The 18,831-nt window shown below is 36.8% G+C and overlaps 1 protein-coding gene and 2 pseudogenes across 1 annotated transcript; 1 reads left to right on the forward strand and 2 right to left on the reverse strand.

Annotated features, from left to right (window-relative positions):
- Positions 1–4,489: 4,489 nt before the first annotated feature.
- LOC106318841 (polygalacturonase inhibitor 1-like) lies at positions 4,490–5,620 on the reverse strand. Its single transcript, XM_013756986.1, has 2 exons — positions 5,020–5,620; positions 4,490–4,863 (listed from the first exon to the last, which is right to left on the reverse strand). Exons 1-2 carry the CDS (start codon positions 5,618–5,620, stop codon positions 4,490–4,492), a joined length of 975 nt encoding a protein of 324 aa, XP_013612440.1.
- A 485-nt stretch (positions 5,621–6,105) lies between these two features.
- On the reverse strand, positions 6,106–7,727 carry LOC106326392 (annotated as a pseudogene).
- A 4,515-nt stretch (positions 7,728–12,242) lies between these two features.
- On the forward strand, positions 12,243–15,452 carry LOC106326703 (annotated as a pseudogene).
- The last annotated feature ends 3,379 nt before the right edge of the window (positions 15,453–18,831 follow it).

Raw genomic sequence — 18,831 nt, forward strand, 5'->3', positions numbered from 1 at the left:
GTAAGACAAATCAAACGACAGAACGTGAAAACAAATGTAAACAAGACAAGAGGAGATGGTGAAGATAAAATGCATTGAAAAACTGAATGCTAGATTAGTAAGCAAGAGACAAAAATATATTAAAATGCAAAAACTCCGCGCTTTGGCGCGGATAATGATCCCTAGTAATGTACAGTATCTTAACTAAAATTAATCATAAGTTGTGTCTAGGTCTAGTAGGTGAATCTAAAATTATTGTATGTATAAGTCTAGTATGTGAATGTAAAACTTTTGTATGTAAAAGTTCAAAGAAAAGTATTGTATGTCAGAACTCAAATTCGGACAAAGTAGGAACGAATCAAAAAGAATCAAACTGTCTAAAGTTATGCGAGATCCAAATTCCCATGATCGAATCTAAGACCTTCAACAACTATCGCATTTGCCAAGCTTTTTTTTTTTTTTGATAAAAATGTTATACCAAATTAGATAACAATTACATATAGATTAGTAGTGGGATGCAAAAACGAAACTAAACACAAAAACGGAAAGCGACAACAAAATGAAACTGCAAGCAGAAAGGATAGACTAATAACAAGCTAAGCAATGGGACATGCTAAAACCTAAACAAGCAGGAAATTAAGACGGAGAATAAGAGACGGCCTCCATGAATTACCGAGAGATAAGTTGGAATGCCTCGCCCGTTTACGGCTAATGTCTCATCCACGTTCGCTCACTTGGTCTGTGGACCCCATCTAAATTTGACGGATAGTGTGTTAATTTTTTTGAAGGTTTGAAATCATTGTTTATTGACCGTGTAATCACCATCCGACATTTTTCTGTGCTCGACCTCACTAACACGGTATTACGAATCATTTCTTGATAGGTCATTCATCTTTTCACTACTCCAACTCAAACAGACGTAACTCTGGAGTTTTAGACGGATGCGTAGCAGAAAAAGTAAATCAACTTTCGTAACATAGATATCCAAATCAATTTCTTATAATCTTTCCATATACCAGAAATGAGGATATTACGTAGACAGCCAAGTTTTTATCTTGTTCACATTGAGACAGTACACGGACGATAGGAGGATGGATGAGAACGTTATCCAGGTCTTGAAAAACACATTCGTATATGGGTTTAGATTGATGAGATAGACTACCCAGTACTCAAGATACGTAGTGTTGTTCTGTATAGCATATCCATATCACTGTATGTTCATAATACAAAAAAATAAAAGAATACAAGGAATCATTTTCTCTTCTGAATTTTCAGTTGTTGATTAAAGCAAATTATTTTGAAAAATTCCAAATGAAATTCAAAGATCCCTATAATGATATTTTACATGTGTGCATGCATAAGGCGTGATTGATAGGTTAAAAACTTGTATGGACTGTTCAATTAATAATGTATATTAAGGAATCAAGGAACCAAAAATCTACGTTGTTTTAAGAAAGAAAAACAAACCAAAAAGCCTATGATCGCTCTCAGTCTCTGACATAATCATTTTAACACATCAAACAATCAAAGTATGTCTCATTGTCTTGTAACAAAACATACTCTCCACCACCACCACCACCACAACCCCAAAACTCACCAGAAACGAGATCCGCAGAATGGCACAAGCCGCCATGTTCGACTACTTCTACAACAACGGAGGCTCACAGTTCCTTATCGCCGAGAGCATGAGCCAAAACGCCCCTCTCTTCAACGACACCCTTCTCAAGAAGCTGCATCACAGTAATCTTGATGTTGGTGCTTACTCTTCTTCTGGTGATGACGCGATCAGATCCATCACCAGGTTTCTACTGTACCACCCTGTGAACGAGTTCGAGCCTTTCTTCGAGAGCTTAGGTCTGAAACCCTCTGAGTTTAGCGGTCTCGTTCCTTGTGATAAGATGGTTTTGAACGAAGATGCGTTCTTGTTGGAGAATTACCACGTGTTTTGGAACTATGGGATTGGTAGGGAGAAGATGGGGAAGATCTTTTTTTGAAAGAATGGGGAAGATCTTTAAGGAGGCTAGGGAGGTGTTTGGGTATGAGAGTGGGGTTTTGGCTTCAAAGATTCAGGCTTTTGAGGGTTTGGGGTTTAGCAAGTTGTTTGTGTCTAGTTTGCAGCCCAAGGATACTGATTGGGGAGATGAATGTGGAAGTGGTTAAGGTTATAGAGATGGTTAAGCTTATCTGAGGGAATGGGGTTTGGTTTGGAATGGGTGGGGGAGAACTTATCTGAGGAAGGTTCTTATGTATAGGTGTTTAAGCTTTCTTAGGGATCTGTGTGGAGACGAGAGTGTGCTTTGTGGACTTGTTTTCGAGGATTCAGGGGAGTGGACAATGATCTTAGCTGGGTTTCAGACAAAGCTAGGGTTGTCTAGAAGGGGGGGAGTTAGCTCCGTTGTTTCTGAAACTTCCCCAGAGTCAGGAGCTAGGGAAGTGTGTTTGGAATCTAAGACATTGCTTCTTGTTCTTGAGAGGTATCAAGATGGAGGCTTACGAGATTGGTAAGGTGTTCCGTTGTCACTCTCACTGGCTTGGCGTGTCTCGTTTGAAGCACACGAGCACCTTTCTCAACACGTTGAAAGGTGGGAAGAAGCGGCTGTGTCAAGTCATTCAAGAGAATCCAGAGGAGATGAAGAAATGGACTATGGGGTTAAGAGTCGAGCCATTACCAGGTACTGGTGTAGTAGACGTAGCTGGTTCAATGGCAAAGAAGATTCAGTTTTTGCTGGAGCTCGGATACAAGGAGAACTCAGAGGAGATTGAGAAAGCACTCAGGTGTTTCCGTGGAAGAGGGTCTGAGCTCAGAGAGAGGTTTGATTTCCCTTTGAGTTTGGGTTTGAGTGAGAGAGAGGCTAAAGATATGGATGTACTCACACAGGCGAGTGATGTGTTGGAAACAAAGGTTAACTACCTTGTAAACGAGTTAGGCTACCCGCTTTCGACTCTTGTGGCTTTCCCTTCGTGTCTTAAGTACACTCTTGGACGGATGAAGCTGAGGTTCGCAATGTACTATTGGTTACAAGACCGTGGAAAGGCGGATGCGAAGCTTGCAATAAGTACTATACTTGAGGAATTGAAGAAAACTGCTTCTTTGTGCGTATAACAGAAGAAGAAATGCATCATCAAGATGTGGTTCTAACATTTGATGAATGACAATTTTGTAGAGCAGTAACTTCAAATCTCTCTATACTCCATGAGCTGATATGCTATATGCTATGTATGTTTACACAAGATCAATATCAATTTTGGAAAAGAAATGTTGCTATACTTAGCCAAGCCTCAACAAATTTTAGTATCAAGGCTCGAGTAAAATCCGAAAGATCAAACACTAAACACCAACGTTCAACAAAGAATTGATTTCTCCTCTCTTATATTCTCACAGGTCTCCGTCAAATATGGAGAGAGACTTGTCTTACATAGAATCATTCAGTGTTCTTGTTTCCACAAGAGCAGCTCCCTGCAATCAATAAACACAATTTGTTGAGCTCCATTTTTCTGATAGATCTAGCAAATCTGAAACTTCTGCCTATGCTTTCTGAGAACAAGCTTATACCTGTTTTGGCCCATATAGAAGAGAGTTGAGTTTTGAAGCTCCACACGTCTTCTACCAACATCTTTCAAAGCTCTCTCTCTTAGCTTCACTTCCCTGTTTTGACCCTTTTTTCAGTAAATCTTTCTGCTCAACACGCACACGTGTCCTCTCCTCGCCTTACCTTCAGCCACATGACTCCAATTGATCTTTTTCTGTATATCTTCTTCATACACATCATATTCGTCACTTTCAAAAGAACAGTTCTAAGCATTTGATGATGATAATAATAAAACTTCTCATTGTAAAAAGAAGTTTCTTAGTATAGCATAGAAAATAAAAAGAGTTTGAAAACAAGACAAAAGAGCAAACCAAACACTCCAACAAGCAAACACACTAGAAAAAAACAAGACGTAATGTTTTAAGAAATACGAGATACTCCATTTTAAGAACTCCAACGGTACCATGACATCTTTTTCTGTCACCTTCTTCTTTGCTATTGTCCCTGAGAATAAGCAATAAAGGTTGTCACGGTATATGGCCTTTGTGATCTCTCCCACAAGAGGAATGATAAATGCATCTGCTGATCAGTACCTTGGAATCTTCAATGAAATCAAACAATGGGAATAGCCCGAATCATAAATCTTTGCTTGATATAAAACAAAGATTATATAGAGTTTGGTGACATTAATGACAATCATGTTGGAATCTTCAATGAAATCAAGTCTTTGTGTCGTCTGATAATGCCTAAAAGAGATTTGATTTGCATCTTTGTGATCATCATAAGCTTATGTAGAGTTGGACTGTGTCTGCTGTTTTGCTTCCAGTGATTCGCTACTAGGAGGCCAAAAAGATTATATGAAGTTTCTGAGTAAGCACGAGACGAGGTGCAAGACAGATAGATAAGAGAATATTCAATCTAATTTTCAAACTAAAACAAAATACACAATACATTTTCAAAATGTGTTTGATCGAATTGGCTTAGCAACGCTTGAGCGGCGCACCGCATAGACAGAGGTTGTTGGAGAACTCATAGATCTCAAAGTTCTGGAGCAGACCACCCTGTGGGATGGACCCACAAAGACGGTTGAAACTTATGTTAAAATTGTCTAGTCTGAGATTGGTCAGTTCCAAGGGAAGGTCTCCAAACACACGGTTATGGCTAATGTCAAGTGACACCAAGCTCTTGGCGAGCTTCAACTTTGAGAGATCGAAGTGGAAGTTGTTCCGAGACAAGTCCAGTCTTAAGGTTGTTTTGTTATGTCCAAAGAACATTGAAGCCTCCCCATTGAAGTTGTTTCCTGACAAACTCAGAGCGTTGAAATCGGTTTTGGATAACGACTTTGGTATTTCTCCTGCATTGCAATCAAACCAACATTGTAATCTATTTATGTATATCATTTATTCTACCAAGCAACATATAAGGAAACAATGTCAGGCAATAACTTGAGTAACAAGTTATACAACATAAGGATAAAATGGTAGGCAATTACTTGACTGACAAGTTTTACCTGAGAGGTGATTATTACCCAAGTAGAGTTTTGGGACCTTTCCAACAAAGGAACCAAAAGATTCCGGTATAGAACCGGTTAACTTGTTATGACTGAGCTGTATGGTCTCAAGTTTAGGCATCTGAGAAATCGAACCGGGTATTGAACCGTTGAACCGGTTAAAGGAGAGGTCCAAGAAAGTAACGTTCTGAAGCTCGCTGATGTATTCCGGGACTGGACCAGAGAGTTCGGTTATCCTAAACCGAAGGTAGACTAGATTCTTGAGCTTGGTGATAGAGCGTGGAATGGTTCCTCTGAGTCGAGAGAGGCTGCTCCAGTCTAGGATAACGAGGTCAGTGAGGTCTCCTATCTCCTCAGCTATCTCACCAACGACGTCTCCGGCAGAGATAGTGAGGCCAGTGATGCGGCGGTGAGTGCACGCGACGCCGGTCCAGTTGGTGCAGCAGTTGGTTTGGGGGTCCCAAGAGTTGAGGATTTGAGGGTTGTTTAATGATTTCTTGATCTTGAGGAGAGTAGTTTTGTCATTTGAGTTACAGCTTCTAGAACATGGGAAGAACATGAAGAAGAAGAACAGATAGATGTTAAGAAGCTTCATTCTCATTGGATCTTAACTTGCCTTTGAAGTTTCTCTTCTTTTCGAATCATTTTTGTTTTGTATATGAGTGGATGATCAATACAAAATGGTCCACTTTGACCATTCACATGCTTTGTATGTTACAACCGATTTTTTAAAAAACTGCTGTAAAATGTTCTTAGTTTACACTTGACCATGATAATTTATGGAGAAATAAAAAAAATATTAATAAATCAAGTTTTTATTTTAAAATATCACAGAAAGAAAAAATCATAAAATATGAATGTTATAGTCATTAGGAAATGAAACTATGGTTAGAGTTTAGGATATAAGTTAATTTAGTATTTTTATTGATTAATAAATACTATTTTGGAGATTTAACTATTTTGGAGATTTTTCTCTGTAGTATGCTATTGTGTGACAAAAATTAAAAAGTGATTTGCCATAATTTATTCATGAAATGGGTAAAATGTTTTATATACTGTACAAGTAGTTTAACGTTTCTTGCTGCTCTTAGCTCCCTTTCTTCTTCTAAACCACTAGTTAGAAGTTGACCTTTGGCTCAAGTGAGATAAATGACTTTATATCCATCCTAGCAACAGGAACACACACCAATGGTGTGGCTCTAGGCAGAGATGACCCACTCCCTTCATTCATCTCCACACGTCCCTTCACTTTCAACTCGAAGCACTGTATCACCGCAGCTAAAACCAATGGAACGAATCTAAACACCATTTTCTCACCAGGACAACTTCTTCTCCCAGCTCCAAAAGACACCATCTTCTCACTCGTTATCTTCCATTCACTTCCTTCAAATCTCTCAGGTCTAAACTCCAATGGATCTTCCCACTGATTCGGATCTCTTCCTATAGCCCAAACGTTAACCATCACTCTTGTTTTTGCTGGGATTCTGTATCCAGCCACTGCACATTCTTCATTTGATTCTCTCACGAATATCGGTCCTCCAGGATGTAACCTCAATGTCTCCTTCACAACTGCTTGTATGTAACTGAGATTGCACAGATCAGATTCTTCTACTAGTCTCCTGTTTCCCACCGCTTGTTCTATCTCTTGTTGTGCTTTCTTCATGATCTCTGGATGGTTTATCAGCTCTGATAAAGCCCATTCTACTGTTATGGCAGATGTATCTGTTCCACCTCCATAAATGTTCTGCACAACAATAAAATAACAAAAGATGTAACATGAGTCTTGTGTGTTGGACTTAAGAAGACATGTTACCATGATGAAGCCCTTTTTGTTTTCTCTTGTCAATTTCATCTCTGAGTTTTTGTCTTCATAAATGTCAAGCAAAATGTCTAGCATGCTCCTTGCTCCTCCTGCATCCTTGTGATTCCTAGACTCATGCTCTTTCATTATTCTCTCTATGATCACATCATATCTTTCTCTAGCATTCTTGAGCCTCTTCTTGATTCCCTGCAGGTCAAGTTTTCTCAAGAACCAAAACGTTTCCGAAACATTGAAAAACCCTGCTAGTTCGTTCAACTCCACCACCATTGTAATAACTTCCTCTCTTATCCCACTATCTGATCTCCTCTCTCTGAACATCATTCTCGTTATGATGCTGCTTGTCAACTCCTTAAGCTGTTCACCAAGATCAACACTCTCTTCTACTTCTGATTTCTTCATAACTCGCACTAGAAGCTTCCTCAGCTCCTCTGTTCTTACATTGACAAAGCTATCTAACGCCCTGCTGCTGAAGAGCTCCATCATGCAAATCCTCTAAATGAACTTCCAGTGAAGCCCATAAGGCGCTGAGAAGAAATCAGCTGAGCCATAAGTAAGGTAGTCAACGTTTTGCATTGTGGGACGGTTCAAGAAGTTGAGCTCGTTGGATTTGAGAATCTCATTAGCCATCTCTGTCGATGAGACTATAAGGTTAGGAATGGAGCCAATGAAGAGATATATCAATGGTCCATAGGTGGGTTGAGAGTTTGTGAAGTGCTTGGTGAGCTATGAGACCAAGAAGGTGGATGTGACCGATTATTGGTAGCGCTGTTGGACTTGGTGGAAGTGGTAGTTTGTTGCGGAATCTGTAGGTGCTTATGGCTTGGATCAAGACTGTGATTCCAAGGCATAGAAGGATGGTTGCAACGAAGTATTGTGTATCCATCATTCTCGTTTGTGCATGTGTATGGGAACGAGATTAAGATGATTTTATAGAATATGTGCATAGTCATGACTCATTATGGTATCAAATGCTAAAGCTAATCTCAAGATTCTTTCTGTCCTCTTTTGTCTTTGTTCCGTGTTTGTCTCTTTTGTGTGGGTATAATCTTTCTTTTTTATTCTTTATTTTATGTATTATTGGATTATAAGCAAATTATTTTGTAAGAGTTTTGTTGATGGTTGTTAAGCTTTCATTATCTGTTGACAAAATAAAAGTGTTTCTACTTTCATTAGCTACTGATTTTAGTTAGATGAAAATAAAAAAAGTGTTCATTGTCTGTAAATTATAGTTAGATTAGTAACTTAGATAAGTAAATACTGACTGCGAAAGTAAAAGCTCATGGAAGTAGGCAACTATATATGTATACGTAGAAACAGAGCATGAGAATAACATGTACCTGACATGTAAATTCTCATAAGACACGTTTCCAAATTCCAACTGTCACCATTCAAATTCCAAATTCCAAATTCCAAATTCTCATAAGTCGTTGCTACCAACCATTTTAGCACCGTTGGACAGGTGTCTCATAAAACCTTTTTTCTGTACATTTCTTCCATCACCACCAAACGCGAGACTGCGCTTCGACTCGACTCTTTCGTAGCTAAAACAGGTTCCCTTCTTCTTCTTCTTCTTAGGTAGAACTTAGAAGGAAGAGATTTCTTTGATTAGGGTTTTGGATTTGGGGATTATTGATTAGAGTGTTCTTTCTAGGTTGACTCGACTCATCTCAATGTTCTGAAACTCTTGTGTTTTCTCTTTTCTTTAGTCTTTGTGAACGTTTCTTATGGTGTAAATTAGCACAAGATAAGCTTGTTCTGTTATTGGCTAACTCTGGAAACTGGTTTTCAGCGTTTTTGTGGTTGTGACAATTGACAAATGACATGTCTCTGCATTAGATTTTGATTCTTGTTAGTCTGTATATATGTTCTTATGGGGTAGATTGGTATAAGCTTTATTTAGTATTGGCTAACTTTATCTCGGGCCCAGAATACTTTCTTTTAATTTGGTGAGTCCTAACATTGGTTTGGTGGTGATGTTGTGTTGCAGTACGGCTCTCACACAAAGAAACGGCCTGACAATCTTGTGCGCAGACCCAAAAGATGCTTCTCCCAACCGGCTAGGTCTGCGATCAAAATGTTGCTGGTCTGTCCATCCGCGCCTAACATAGCCGCAGAGTTCCAAAGGGCACACAAAGACGATATTGGTTGCTGATCTTGATAATAGCAACAACTGGTGTTTGGACAGTTGGAATCTTATGAATGCCAAGTCAGAGCGTCTGCTTGTTAGGATCACGACATCAAAGATAGACTCTGATAGCAGTAAATTGGTTTGGGCGTACGATAGTGGTATCCTGTGCGTGTTTGGGACTGATTCGTGTTGTCTCCACCTTTGTAACCCAATTCAAGACGCTTCCTCCTCCCCCATTTCTCTGCGGCAGAGGTCTTGTTGATACGTCTATGTTCCCAACAGTCTTCAACTTGTCTGGCGCTCCTGTAACATCAATGGCCAGCAATTACAAGCTGCTTGCTGTCCCTGTTAAAACAACAACTTTTGGGGTTTTCTACAATAACTCATATGGACTACTATCTGTTGACGAACCAGAAGAAACATGATCTGTTGACGAACCAGACGAAACCTGATCTGTTGACGTTGGCGTTGACGTTGACGAACCAGACGGAACCTGATCTGTTGGCGTTGGCGTTGGCGTTGACGAACCAGACGGAACCTGAGTGGATAAAAGTCACAACTAAAGGGCTCCCGAGACACATCCCACAAGAAGGAAGCGTCTGCACTCTACTTTCCAGCGTATACCTATCCTGGAAATAGTCTAATGAAACTAGACCTGGTGTCTAAATCAATCGGCAGCATCATTGAACTTCCCGGGGAACTGAGTTCTCCGGCCCTGACTGTTCTCGACTCAACCTATACGCTTATCAACCACGTGGGTAAAGTAGGTATGGCATTTCGCGACGTTAAAGGCAGCGCTTTCAAGCTGTGGATTCTAAGTGAACCTGGTGACTGGATACCCATGAGGGTCTCCACAGAGATTTTCAACCAAGATCCACTCGTGAACCGAACTGTATCTTTTGAGGGGTCTATCTCTGACGGACGACTCGTCTTCAACGTGGTAGAGCACTATTTTTTTACCAAACCGACAAAGGAATTTGTATTCTACTATGACTTGCAAGACGATACTTACACCAAGCACAAGCTCCCATTTCAACGCAGCAGCTCGGCGATCATCATCTGGAATCGCAATGACACCATTCAGATCCTCTAGAGTAACACTCCTCTTCTTCTTTTTATGACTCACAACCATTTTCTTCTGCTTGTCTCATATTTTTTCTCTGTCTCTCTTTGGCAGGTCCTCCATGATCGAGCATCTACAGCCAGCATGCATCTCTTTGATGTTTTTTAATTGTAAGAACATCCGCAGAACACCATTCAATCTTCTTCTGCTTGTCTCATATAACTTTTCTTTGTCTCTCTTTGGCAGGTCCTCCACGATCGAGCATCAACAGCCAGCATGCATCTCTTTGATTGTTTTCAGTTGTAAGAACATCTTCGGTCTTCTTCTTTGTGGAGTTGTGAGAACCTACAGTTTAGAGATTTTTCTTCGCGCAGTTGCTTTTTTTTTTTCTTTTTTTTTTTGCCCTCTTCTCTCTCACATCAAATATCTTGTTTGAACAAATCTGCGAAATTTATGAATGTCACAGGAGTAAGTATAAATATCAGAAAAATTCGACCAAGTCAAACTAACGTAAAATAAAACTTTTAATAGGTTGGTGAACAATATCAAAGATGAAGATCTAAATTACAAAACTATAAAAAAAGTTATTAATGTTGTGAATAATAAAATAAGTAAATGTATAACTATAGTTTTTGTTTATGATTATTCCTAGACTATATTTGAGAAGTGATTTGTACATCTGTCATCATTATATTAACTTTCACAAAAAAAATGATGACATGGCTTAAAAAAAATATGACATGACATAAATCTAATTGTAACATGTAAAATTTACTGTATTTAGATTTATGTTTTTGGTAAGATTTCTTAAATATAATAATGATGATTTTCTATATACGGATTTATATTTTTGGAAAAGTTTCATAATATAGTAATAACTAATAAATTTTATATCAAAATATTTTTTCTCAGTAAATATTCATTTTGGTAAGATTTTATGATACCTAATAACTTTTCTATATCAATTAAAATAATATGTTTTTATATATAAATAATAGTTACGAATATTAAAATTTTAAATCAATATATGAATCATATTTTTATTATTAAAATAAGTGTAGTTTAAAATATATTTTATCAACATATATAAGTTATTTTTATTTAATGTATATATTATTAGAAATAATTTATATATTTATAAATAGACATATTTAAAAATGGTAATTAAATAAATAATAATATAATAAAGTAACTTTATAAATTTCAATTATTTTTATCAAAAGTTAAATAATGCAAAATTAAAAAGTTAAAGTAAACTTGAATAAATCAAACTAAAAACAATTACAATATGGTTTTATTTTTAAACTAATAAAACTAAATTATAAAAATAAAAAATTTTATTTATATATAATATTTTTAAATATTTTATATCTGCGTATGGCGCAAGAAAACTAGTAGTTATATATATTAATGTTGGAGAGTAAGGAGAGACGAGAGCAAATGATTCTGTTATTATTAATTTTCTTCTTGTTTCAGTCATACAAAATGAGAAAGAGAAAGAGAACGAACTATTTATTGCCCATCAAAATCGGTTTATTTTACCTATTGAAAGGAAAAAGAAAAACTGTGATAGACATTATCTCTTTAAATAGATAATCATTATCTCTTGACAGTAAAAGATAACCATCATCTATATTATTTTTAACAATAAATTAAGGGCAAATCTCCAAAATAGCACATTTCTAAGTTTATATCACAAAAATAGCACTTAAAAACTAAAATGACCAAAATAGCACATTTTTAAGTTTATCCTTTGAAAATTTTAATTTTTTTATTTTTCAAAATTTGAAATCTTATCCCCAAAACCTCATTTCTCAACTCTAAACCCTAAACTCTAAACCCTAAACCCTAAACCCTAAACCCTAAACTCTAAATCCTAAACCCTAAACTCTAAATCTTAAACCCTAAACTCTAAATTTGTGACTTTTGATAAAACATTAAGTGCTATTTTTGTGACTTTTGACCTTAAGTGCTAGTTTGGAACAAAAACTTAATTTATTGCTATTTTTGTCTTTTTCTCATAAATTAATGGAAAAATAGTTTTTTTTGGAACAAAAAATGGTAACATGTCTCATTAATGGACTTAAAAGATGGTAACTATTATCTCGCACGTCTCTGTTAATGGACATATAAAAGAATAAACCGACCATGTTTGAGAATAAAAAGGGCGGGGGGATCATCCGTTTTCGAAATCAGTCAGAAACCCTAAAACTAGTCTCGTCTCTCATCCGTCGCATAAACCCTAGGTTCTCTGTGGAAATAATATGGAATTATGGAGTGGAATGAGAAGACTCTTGAGTTCCTTTCTCAAAGATTTCTGGACACACTCTCTCCGAACCCGGAGGCTCGTCGTGATGCTGAGAGATTGCTATTTGTAGCCGCCAAGCAGTCAAACTACGGCTTAGCCGTCCTCCGTCTGATTGCGGAGCCCTCAATTGATGAGCAGACTCGCCAAGCCGCCGCCTTCAACTTTAAGAATCATATCTGTTCACGGTGGCTTCCTTGTGCTGCTGATTCTGGTATCTCACCGATCAGGGATTCCGAGAAGGAGCAGATCAATACACTCATCTTCCCCCTTACGCTTTCTTCTTCCCGTCTGATCCAGACCCATCTCAATGAAGCCCTAGCCATCATATGTAAGCACAATTTGCCTGCTGCTTGGCTTCCTGAGCTTACATCCATCCAGCCTTCACAAAGCTGCTCTTGCCGGTCATTACGCCTCCGTCAATGGTATTCTCCGTGTGGCTAATACTATTTTCAACAACTTTAGGCATCATCAGGAGGGGTTCCTTGAGATTTTCGCTCCTCTGTTGCAAGAACTTTTCCTCAAAACAGATTCTTTGATTAATTGCTCTGCTGGTGGATCAGCAGCTATGCTTACGCCTCTCCTCGAGTCCCAAAGTCTTTGCTGCAGAATATTTTTCTACTTGAACTTTCAGGAGTTGCCTGAGTTTTTCAAGGATCATATGAACGAGTGGATGGGAGTGTTTAACAAGTGTTTATCTTGCAATTACCCATCTTTGGAAAGCACAGCAGATGGGTTAGAGCTTGTGGATGATCTTCGTTCTGCTGTTTGTGACAACATTAACCTGTACATGGACAAGTACGAAGAAGAATTCCAACGATTCGTGGAGGGTTTTGCATTAGCGGTTTGTACACTACTCCGAGAGGTTTCAAAGTCTCCCATCAGGGATCAACTAGCTACTAGAGCAATCAATTTTTTGACCACTGTCAGCACCACAAGTGCGCATCATGCTTTGTTTGCAGTTGCAGGCGACAATGGGATCAGTGATATCTGCCAAAGTAGTGTGATTCCCAATCTTTCTTTGAGGGAGAAAGATAAACAACTGTTCGAGATGGACTTTATGGAGTTTATCCGTCGAGACATGGATGGAAATACTCGGAGGAGAATCGCTTGTGAGCTGCTCAAAGGACTCGCCACATATTACAAACCACAAGTGACACAAGTAGTTTCTCATGAGATACATAAGCTCTTGAGTTCCTTTGCAACAAATCCCGCTGCACAGTGGAAAGATAAGGATTGTGCAATTTACTTGGTCCTGTCTCTGGCTACTAATAAGAAGGGTGCGTATGTGCGTACAGATTTTTTTGATGTTCAAAGCTTCTTTGCAAACTTTATAATCCCCGAGTTGCAAAGCCCCGATGTCAACAGTTATCCAATGCTAAAGGCAGGGTCCTTGAAGTTCTTAACAATGTTCCGTAGTCATCTACCAAAGCCCTTTGCAATGCAGCTGTTCCCGGAGCTGGTCCGGTTCCTTCAAGCTGAGTCGAAGGTGGTGCACTCATATGCTGCTATGTACATAGAGAAGCTCTTGCTACTCAAGGACGAAGGTGGAAGGAGCAGGTATGTCGGTAGTGATATAAGTCCATTTTTGCTCCAGTTGATGACGTCTCTGTTTGATGCACTGAATCTTAGTGAATCTGAAGAGAATCAATATATTATCAAGTGCATAATGCGGGTTCTTGGTGTTGCGGAAATCACTCGGGAGGTTGTTGACCTTTGCTTGGGAGGCTTGACCACTGTTTTCAGTAGAAATCCTAAGAACCCTACATTTAATCACTACATCTTTGAGTCCGTGGCTGTGCTTGTCCGAAGGGCATGTGAACGTGATATTTCGCTAATTACTGAATTTGACTCGAGTCTTTTCCCAAGGCTGAAGATGATTTTGGCGGATGATGTTCGCGAGTTCATACCTTATGCGTTTCAGCTTCTGGCTCAGCTCGTTGAGCTCAACATACAACCTATTTCACCGGACTATATGGAGATGTTCTTGCTTCTCATCGCACCTAATCCTACTAATTCGTGGAGGAGTAGCCACGAAGTCCCAGCACTGGTGCGTTTGCTTCAGGCTTTCCTGCAGAAAGCACCTCATGAGGTTACTCAAAAGAATCTGTTGGGTCAAGTGTTGGGGGTGTTCGACAAGTTGGTTAAAACTCCTAGCACAGTAGAGCAAGGCTGTTATGTGCTCAACACTGTTATTGAGTATATGGAGTACGGTGTGATTGCACCATACATGACTTTTGTATGGAGTTCTCTGTTCACACACCTTGAGCATAAAAAGTCTGTCAAGCTCCAGAAATGTCTAGTAATATTCATATCCCTCTTCTTGGTGAAGCACGGACCAGCTAATCTAGTCGACACTATGAATGCTGTTCAACGGAACATTTTCATTGCGATCGTGGACCGTTTCTGGATTCCAGACCTTAAGCTGATCATGGGAACTATGGAGGTAAAGTTAACCGCAGTTGCCGCCACAAGACTCATATGTGAGACTCCAGCCTTCTCGATCCAGCAGCTTCAAAGTTATGGGGGGGAATGGTGAATAGTATAGTGACTCTTGTTTCAAGGCCTGAGCAGGAAAGAGCCATCGATGAACCTGAGATGCCAGAAATATCAGAGAACGTTGGATACACAGCTGCTACCTTTGTGAATCTTTACAATGTTGGGAGAAGAGAAGTGGATCCTCTCCAAGACATTACAGATCCAAAGCAGTTCTTCGTGACTTCTCTGGCCATGCTTTCTGCTTCTCATCCTGGTAGATACCCTTGGGTTATTCGTTATAATCTCGAAAAAGCAAATCAAGATGCATTGATCAAGCTTTGCACTGCTTACAACTGTGCAATTGTTTGAAAGTAAGTGGGTTTCCTCTACTTTTGAGAATGTTTTAAAATGTGATTGTAACAGGAGAGATTGGTGTGAGGAGAAAAGAGGAGGAAATACACAACAACGTTGCATTGCGTCTGCGAAGAAAAGTGGTAGTAAAATCATGTTTTCTTTCCGTCTTAAATCGGGTGTTTCATATCATTCGGAGTCAGAGAGCATCATTCATGCATAACTTAAATTTCTTTGTTTGGTTTTGAAGTTTTCTTCATGGGGGTGGGTTGTTTTTTTTCTTTTTTTTTTTATCTCTTGTATTGTGTTACAATTTACAATGTGTTTATTTATGTCTTTGTCTGCTGGTCACTTTTTTTCTTTTTTTATTTGGAAAAATTATCATTTAAATCTCCAACTTTCCAATTTGGTTGGAGAAAGTCACGAAACTTTGCCTTAGACCATTTAACTCATCAACTTAGCTTAATTTAGCTTGAATAACCATTTTATACTTTGATTTAATTTGACTAAACTAAATTAAAGACAACGTTAATTCGGATAACAGATTGATTTAACATAGTTAATGAGACATATTTTGATTGTTTGATGTGTTAAAATGAGACATACTTTGATTGTTTTGTTACCACCACCACAACCAAAATGATTATATCAAACCATCATCTACAAACTGATCAAAGAAGCTAATTTTTTTTTGCATCCAGAGTCGCAAGGTCCCGCTCAACCTTTTTATTTCATATGTTAGTGTAATTACTTCCTGTAAAAATGTTTTTATGTTTTTACTTTCTCTTTGTTCCAAATATAAAAGTTACTTTCTTTTGCTTCAAATTTTATTCCCTTTTCTATGTGGTTTTTCGCTATTAATTTAACATGTCAATCTATGTATCATGGATGCTGAAAAGTGTCCATATATATATATTGGAACACAAATGCCCATATATTATGTATCAGTTTATGGGACTTAAATCCATAACCAAAACGTTATTTATTAATGATGCAAGTAATAGTTATTTATAGGATTTTTAATGTAAAAACCCCTCAATTAAATTTATTTTGGGTTAAACCCCCTAAATAAAAGATTTAACAGAAAACCCCCCAACCTAAATTATCTTAATGAATCAGACTCTCCGTTAATTGTCCGTTAAAGTTCGTGAAACAACAAGATTTGTTAATAAAAACAACACAATGTTTAACTAAAAATATCATGTAGTTTACCATTATCACTTTTAACTTAAAAGTTTTAAGTGTCGTAAAAGTCCCATTACTGAGAGATACGAGGGATGAACTCTAATTTTCGAAAGAAAGATTTTGATTATCGTTAATTTAGTTCTTGTGAGAATCTGAGAGAAGCTGTGTTCGTGAGTTCAAACACAATGACAATCTTAACTCTTGACATAAAATAAGTACAAAAACAACACTTAAAACACAATCAAAATGTCATAGAAACAAGTTTAAAACAACACTTTCACCACTAAAACAAGCTGCAACCACAACTCTATCTTAACAACTTAATTTAGTTAGCTTTTAACCAAACTGACTTACTTTTATTCTTCTGGTTGTGTAACTACACAACCAAGTCTTCTTCCTTGACTTCTTCTTCCTTTCTTGCTCTTCACGCTTCTTTTCGTTTGACTTATTTTTTTTAGTTGGCTTTTGCTTCTTCTTCTTTCCTTGGGTGGTAAGCAATCTCTTGCTTCCACTTCTTCATTCTTCTTCTACGTGACTCCTTGGTCACTTCCTCTTTTTGTGTGGCAAGCTTCCTTGCTTTCACTTCTTCTTCTCTTAGAGGATTTAATCAAGGTTCAATCTCAACACTCAATGTCAAAACAATAGCCAAAGCTCCTCTGTGTATTTCAGGAGCTAATTCCATTCAAATTTTGCCTAAATAGCACAATCAATTGAAAACAAAACTTTAAACAAATTAGAAAAATCACATAACAAAGTGAAAGCAAAAGAGAACAAAACGAAAGGCGTAAAGTACACGAATCACCACGGAGAAGATGAACAATTATAAACTTGAAAATTTGAAGAACCCTAATTTTAACTTTGGGACTCGCCATACAGATATAAGGAAGAAGAAAACCATGTCGTTTTTTTTTGCATTTATTAAACTATGCTTTCCATTTAGATGGAGATTTTCAAATTTATAACGGGACAACTAACGGAGGATCTGATTCATTAAGATAATTTAGGTTGGGGGATTTTTTATTGAATTTTTAATTTAGGGGTTTTTATCCAAAATAAATTTCATTGGGGGGGTTTTTACATTAAAAATCCTTATTTATATTAAAAAAAGATGTTGCCATTTTTCTTGGATTATATTTTGTTTCATTAATGTTTTTCCCTAAACAAGAAAACAATACACAATCGTGCAAGTTGACACATATTCTATCTACAACCACTTAAATAAATATGACATGAATACTAGAAATGATGAATGACTTATAGCTAAATATGATATGTACAGTTATATTTAATGTTTATGTATATTTTTAGTAATTTTTTAGAATATTATAGTAAATGATACATTATCATTAAAGTAAATCTATTCAAATATGACACTGAATAATATAATAATAATAATATAATAATATTTTACAAATTTTGAAATATTATTTATTTGTGTTTTATAATTATACACATTACTTAAATAGATTTTCAATTATTTTTAAATTCCTAAAAAAATTATAACTTTTTAATCCTAATATCATTAGTTTATTTTATATATCTAAAACTTTTATAAAGATTGTTTAGTTTTACTTTTTGATAATTATACAAGTTATATATCAAATTTTGTTTTATTAATTTATACAAGTTGATTTAATATATTTTATACAAAAGAAATAGATAAAAAACCTATCTAAGATTATAACTGTGAATATACACATATTTATTCTTAAATATAATTATATACACATATTTATTCTTAAATATAATTTAAAATAAACAAAATTATTTATTTATCTTAATTAAATACTCAATTAAATAGAATTTAAAATATGGGTAAGAAAATAATAAAATCTAAAATAATAATTAAAATTTTATTTTAAATTTTATTTTAATTTAATTTAAATTTAATTTTAATTTTTTTATTACTGCACATGGTTCTGGAAAATAACTATTTTATTTTAGAAAGATTATCTTATAAGTTATTAGTTTATAAGAATCTAATAATAGATCCATTCTAGAACAAAAATAGTTTAATAAAAATAAATTCGACTGGTTTTGACCAAAAATAAATAAATAATTCCCTTTGAGTTTTGGTCAGATAGTTTTGTTTTTGTATTCTTCTGGTCAGATAGTTTTGAACATAAATAAGACAAACTCAACTCAAAACTTAGATTGGTCATCTTTTTGAGCAACTTAATTCAAATTAGAAATTAGGACCAGACCCAGTTGGAGTTTATGTTACAAAGGAAAAGAAACAGAAAAACAAAGAAAGCGGTAGGGTTTTGATATCCGAAAGAACTCCGTGGAGATTCTTCGGTTTTTCCTTCGAAACGATAGCTCTGGCGAGCCCGAAGGAGTCTGATCGGATCCAGACTTTTGTGTATCCAAGATGAATCGCGTGGGAGAAGGCCGAACGTATCGCCAATCCCTCCGCGAGGAGTGGTGATTTCACATCTGATTGAGCTTGAAAACCATGCTGGGGGGGGGGGGGGGGGGGG

Source organism: Brassica oleracea, chromosome C2, assembly GCF_000695525.1.
Source record: "Brassica oleracea var. oleracea cultivar TO1000 chromosome C2, BOL, whole genome shotgun sequence".
Classification (NCBI taxonomy): Eukaryota; Viridiplantae; Streptophyta; class Magnoliopsida; order Brassicales; family Brassicaceae; genus Brassica; species Brassica oleracea.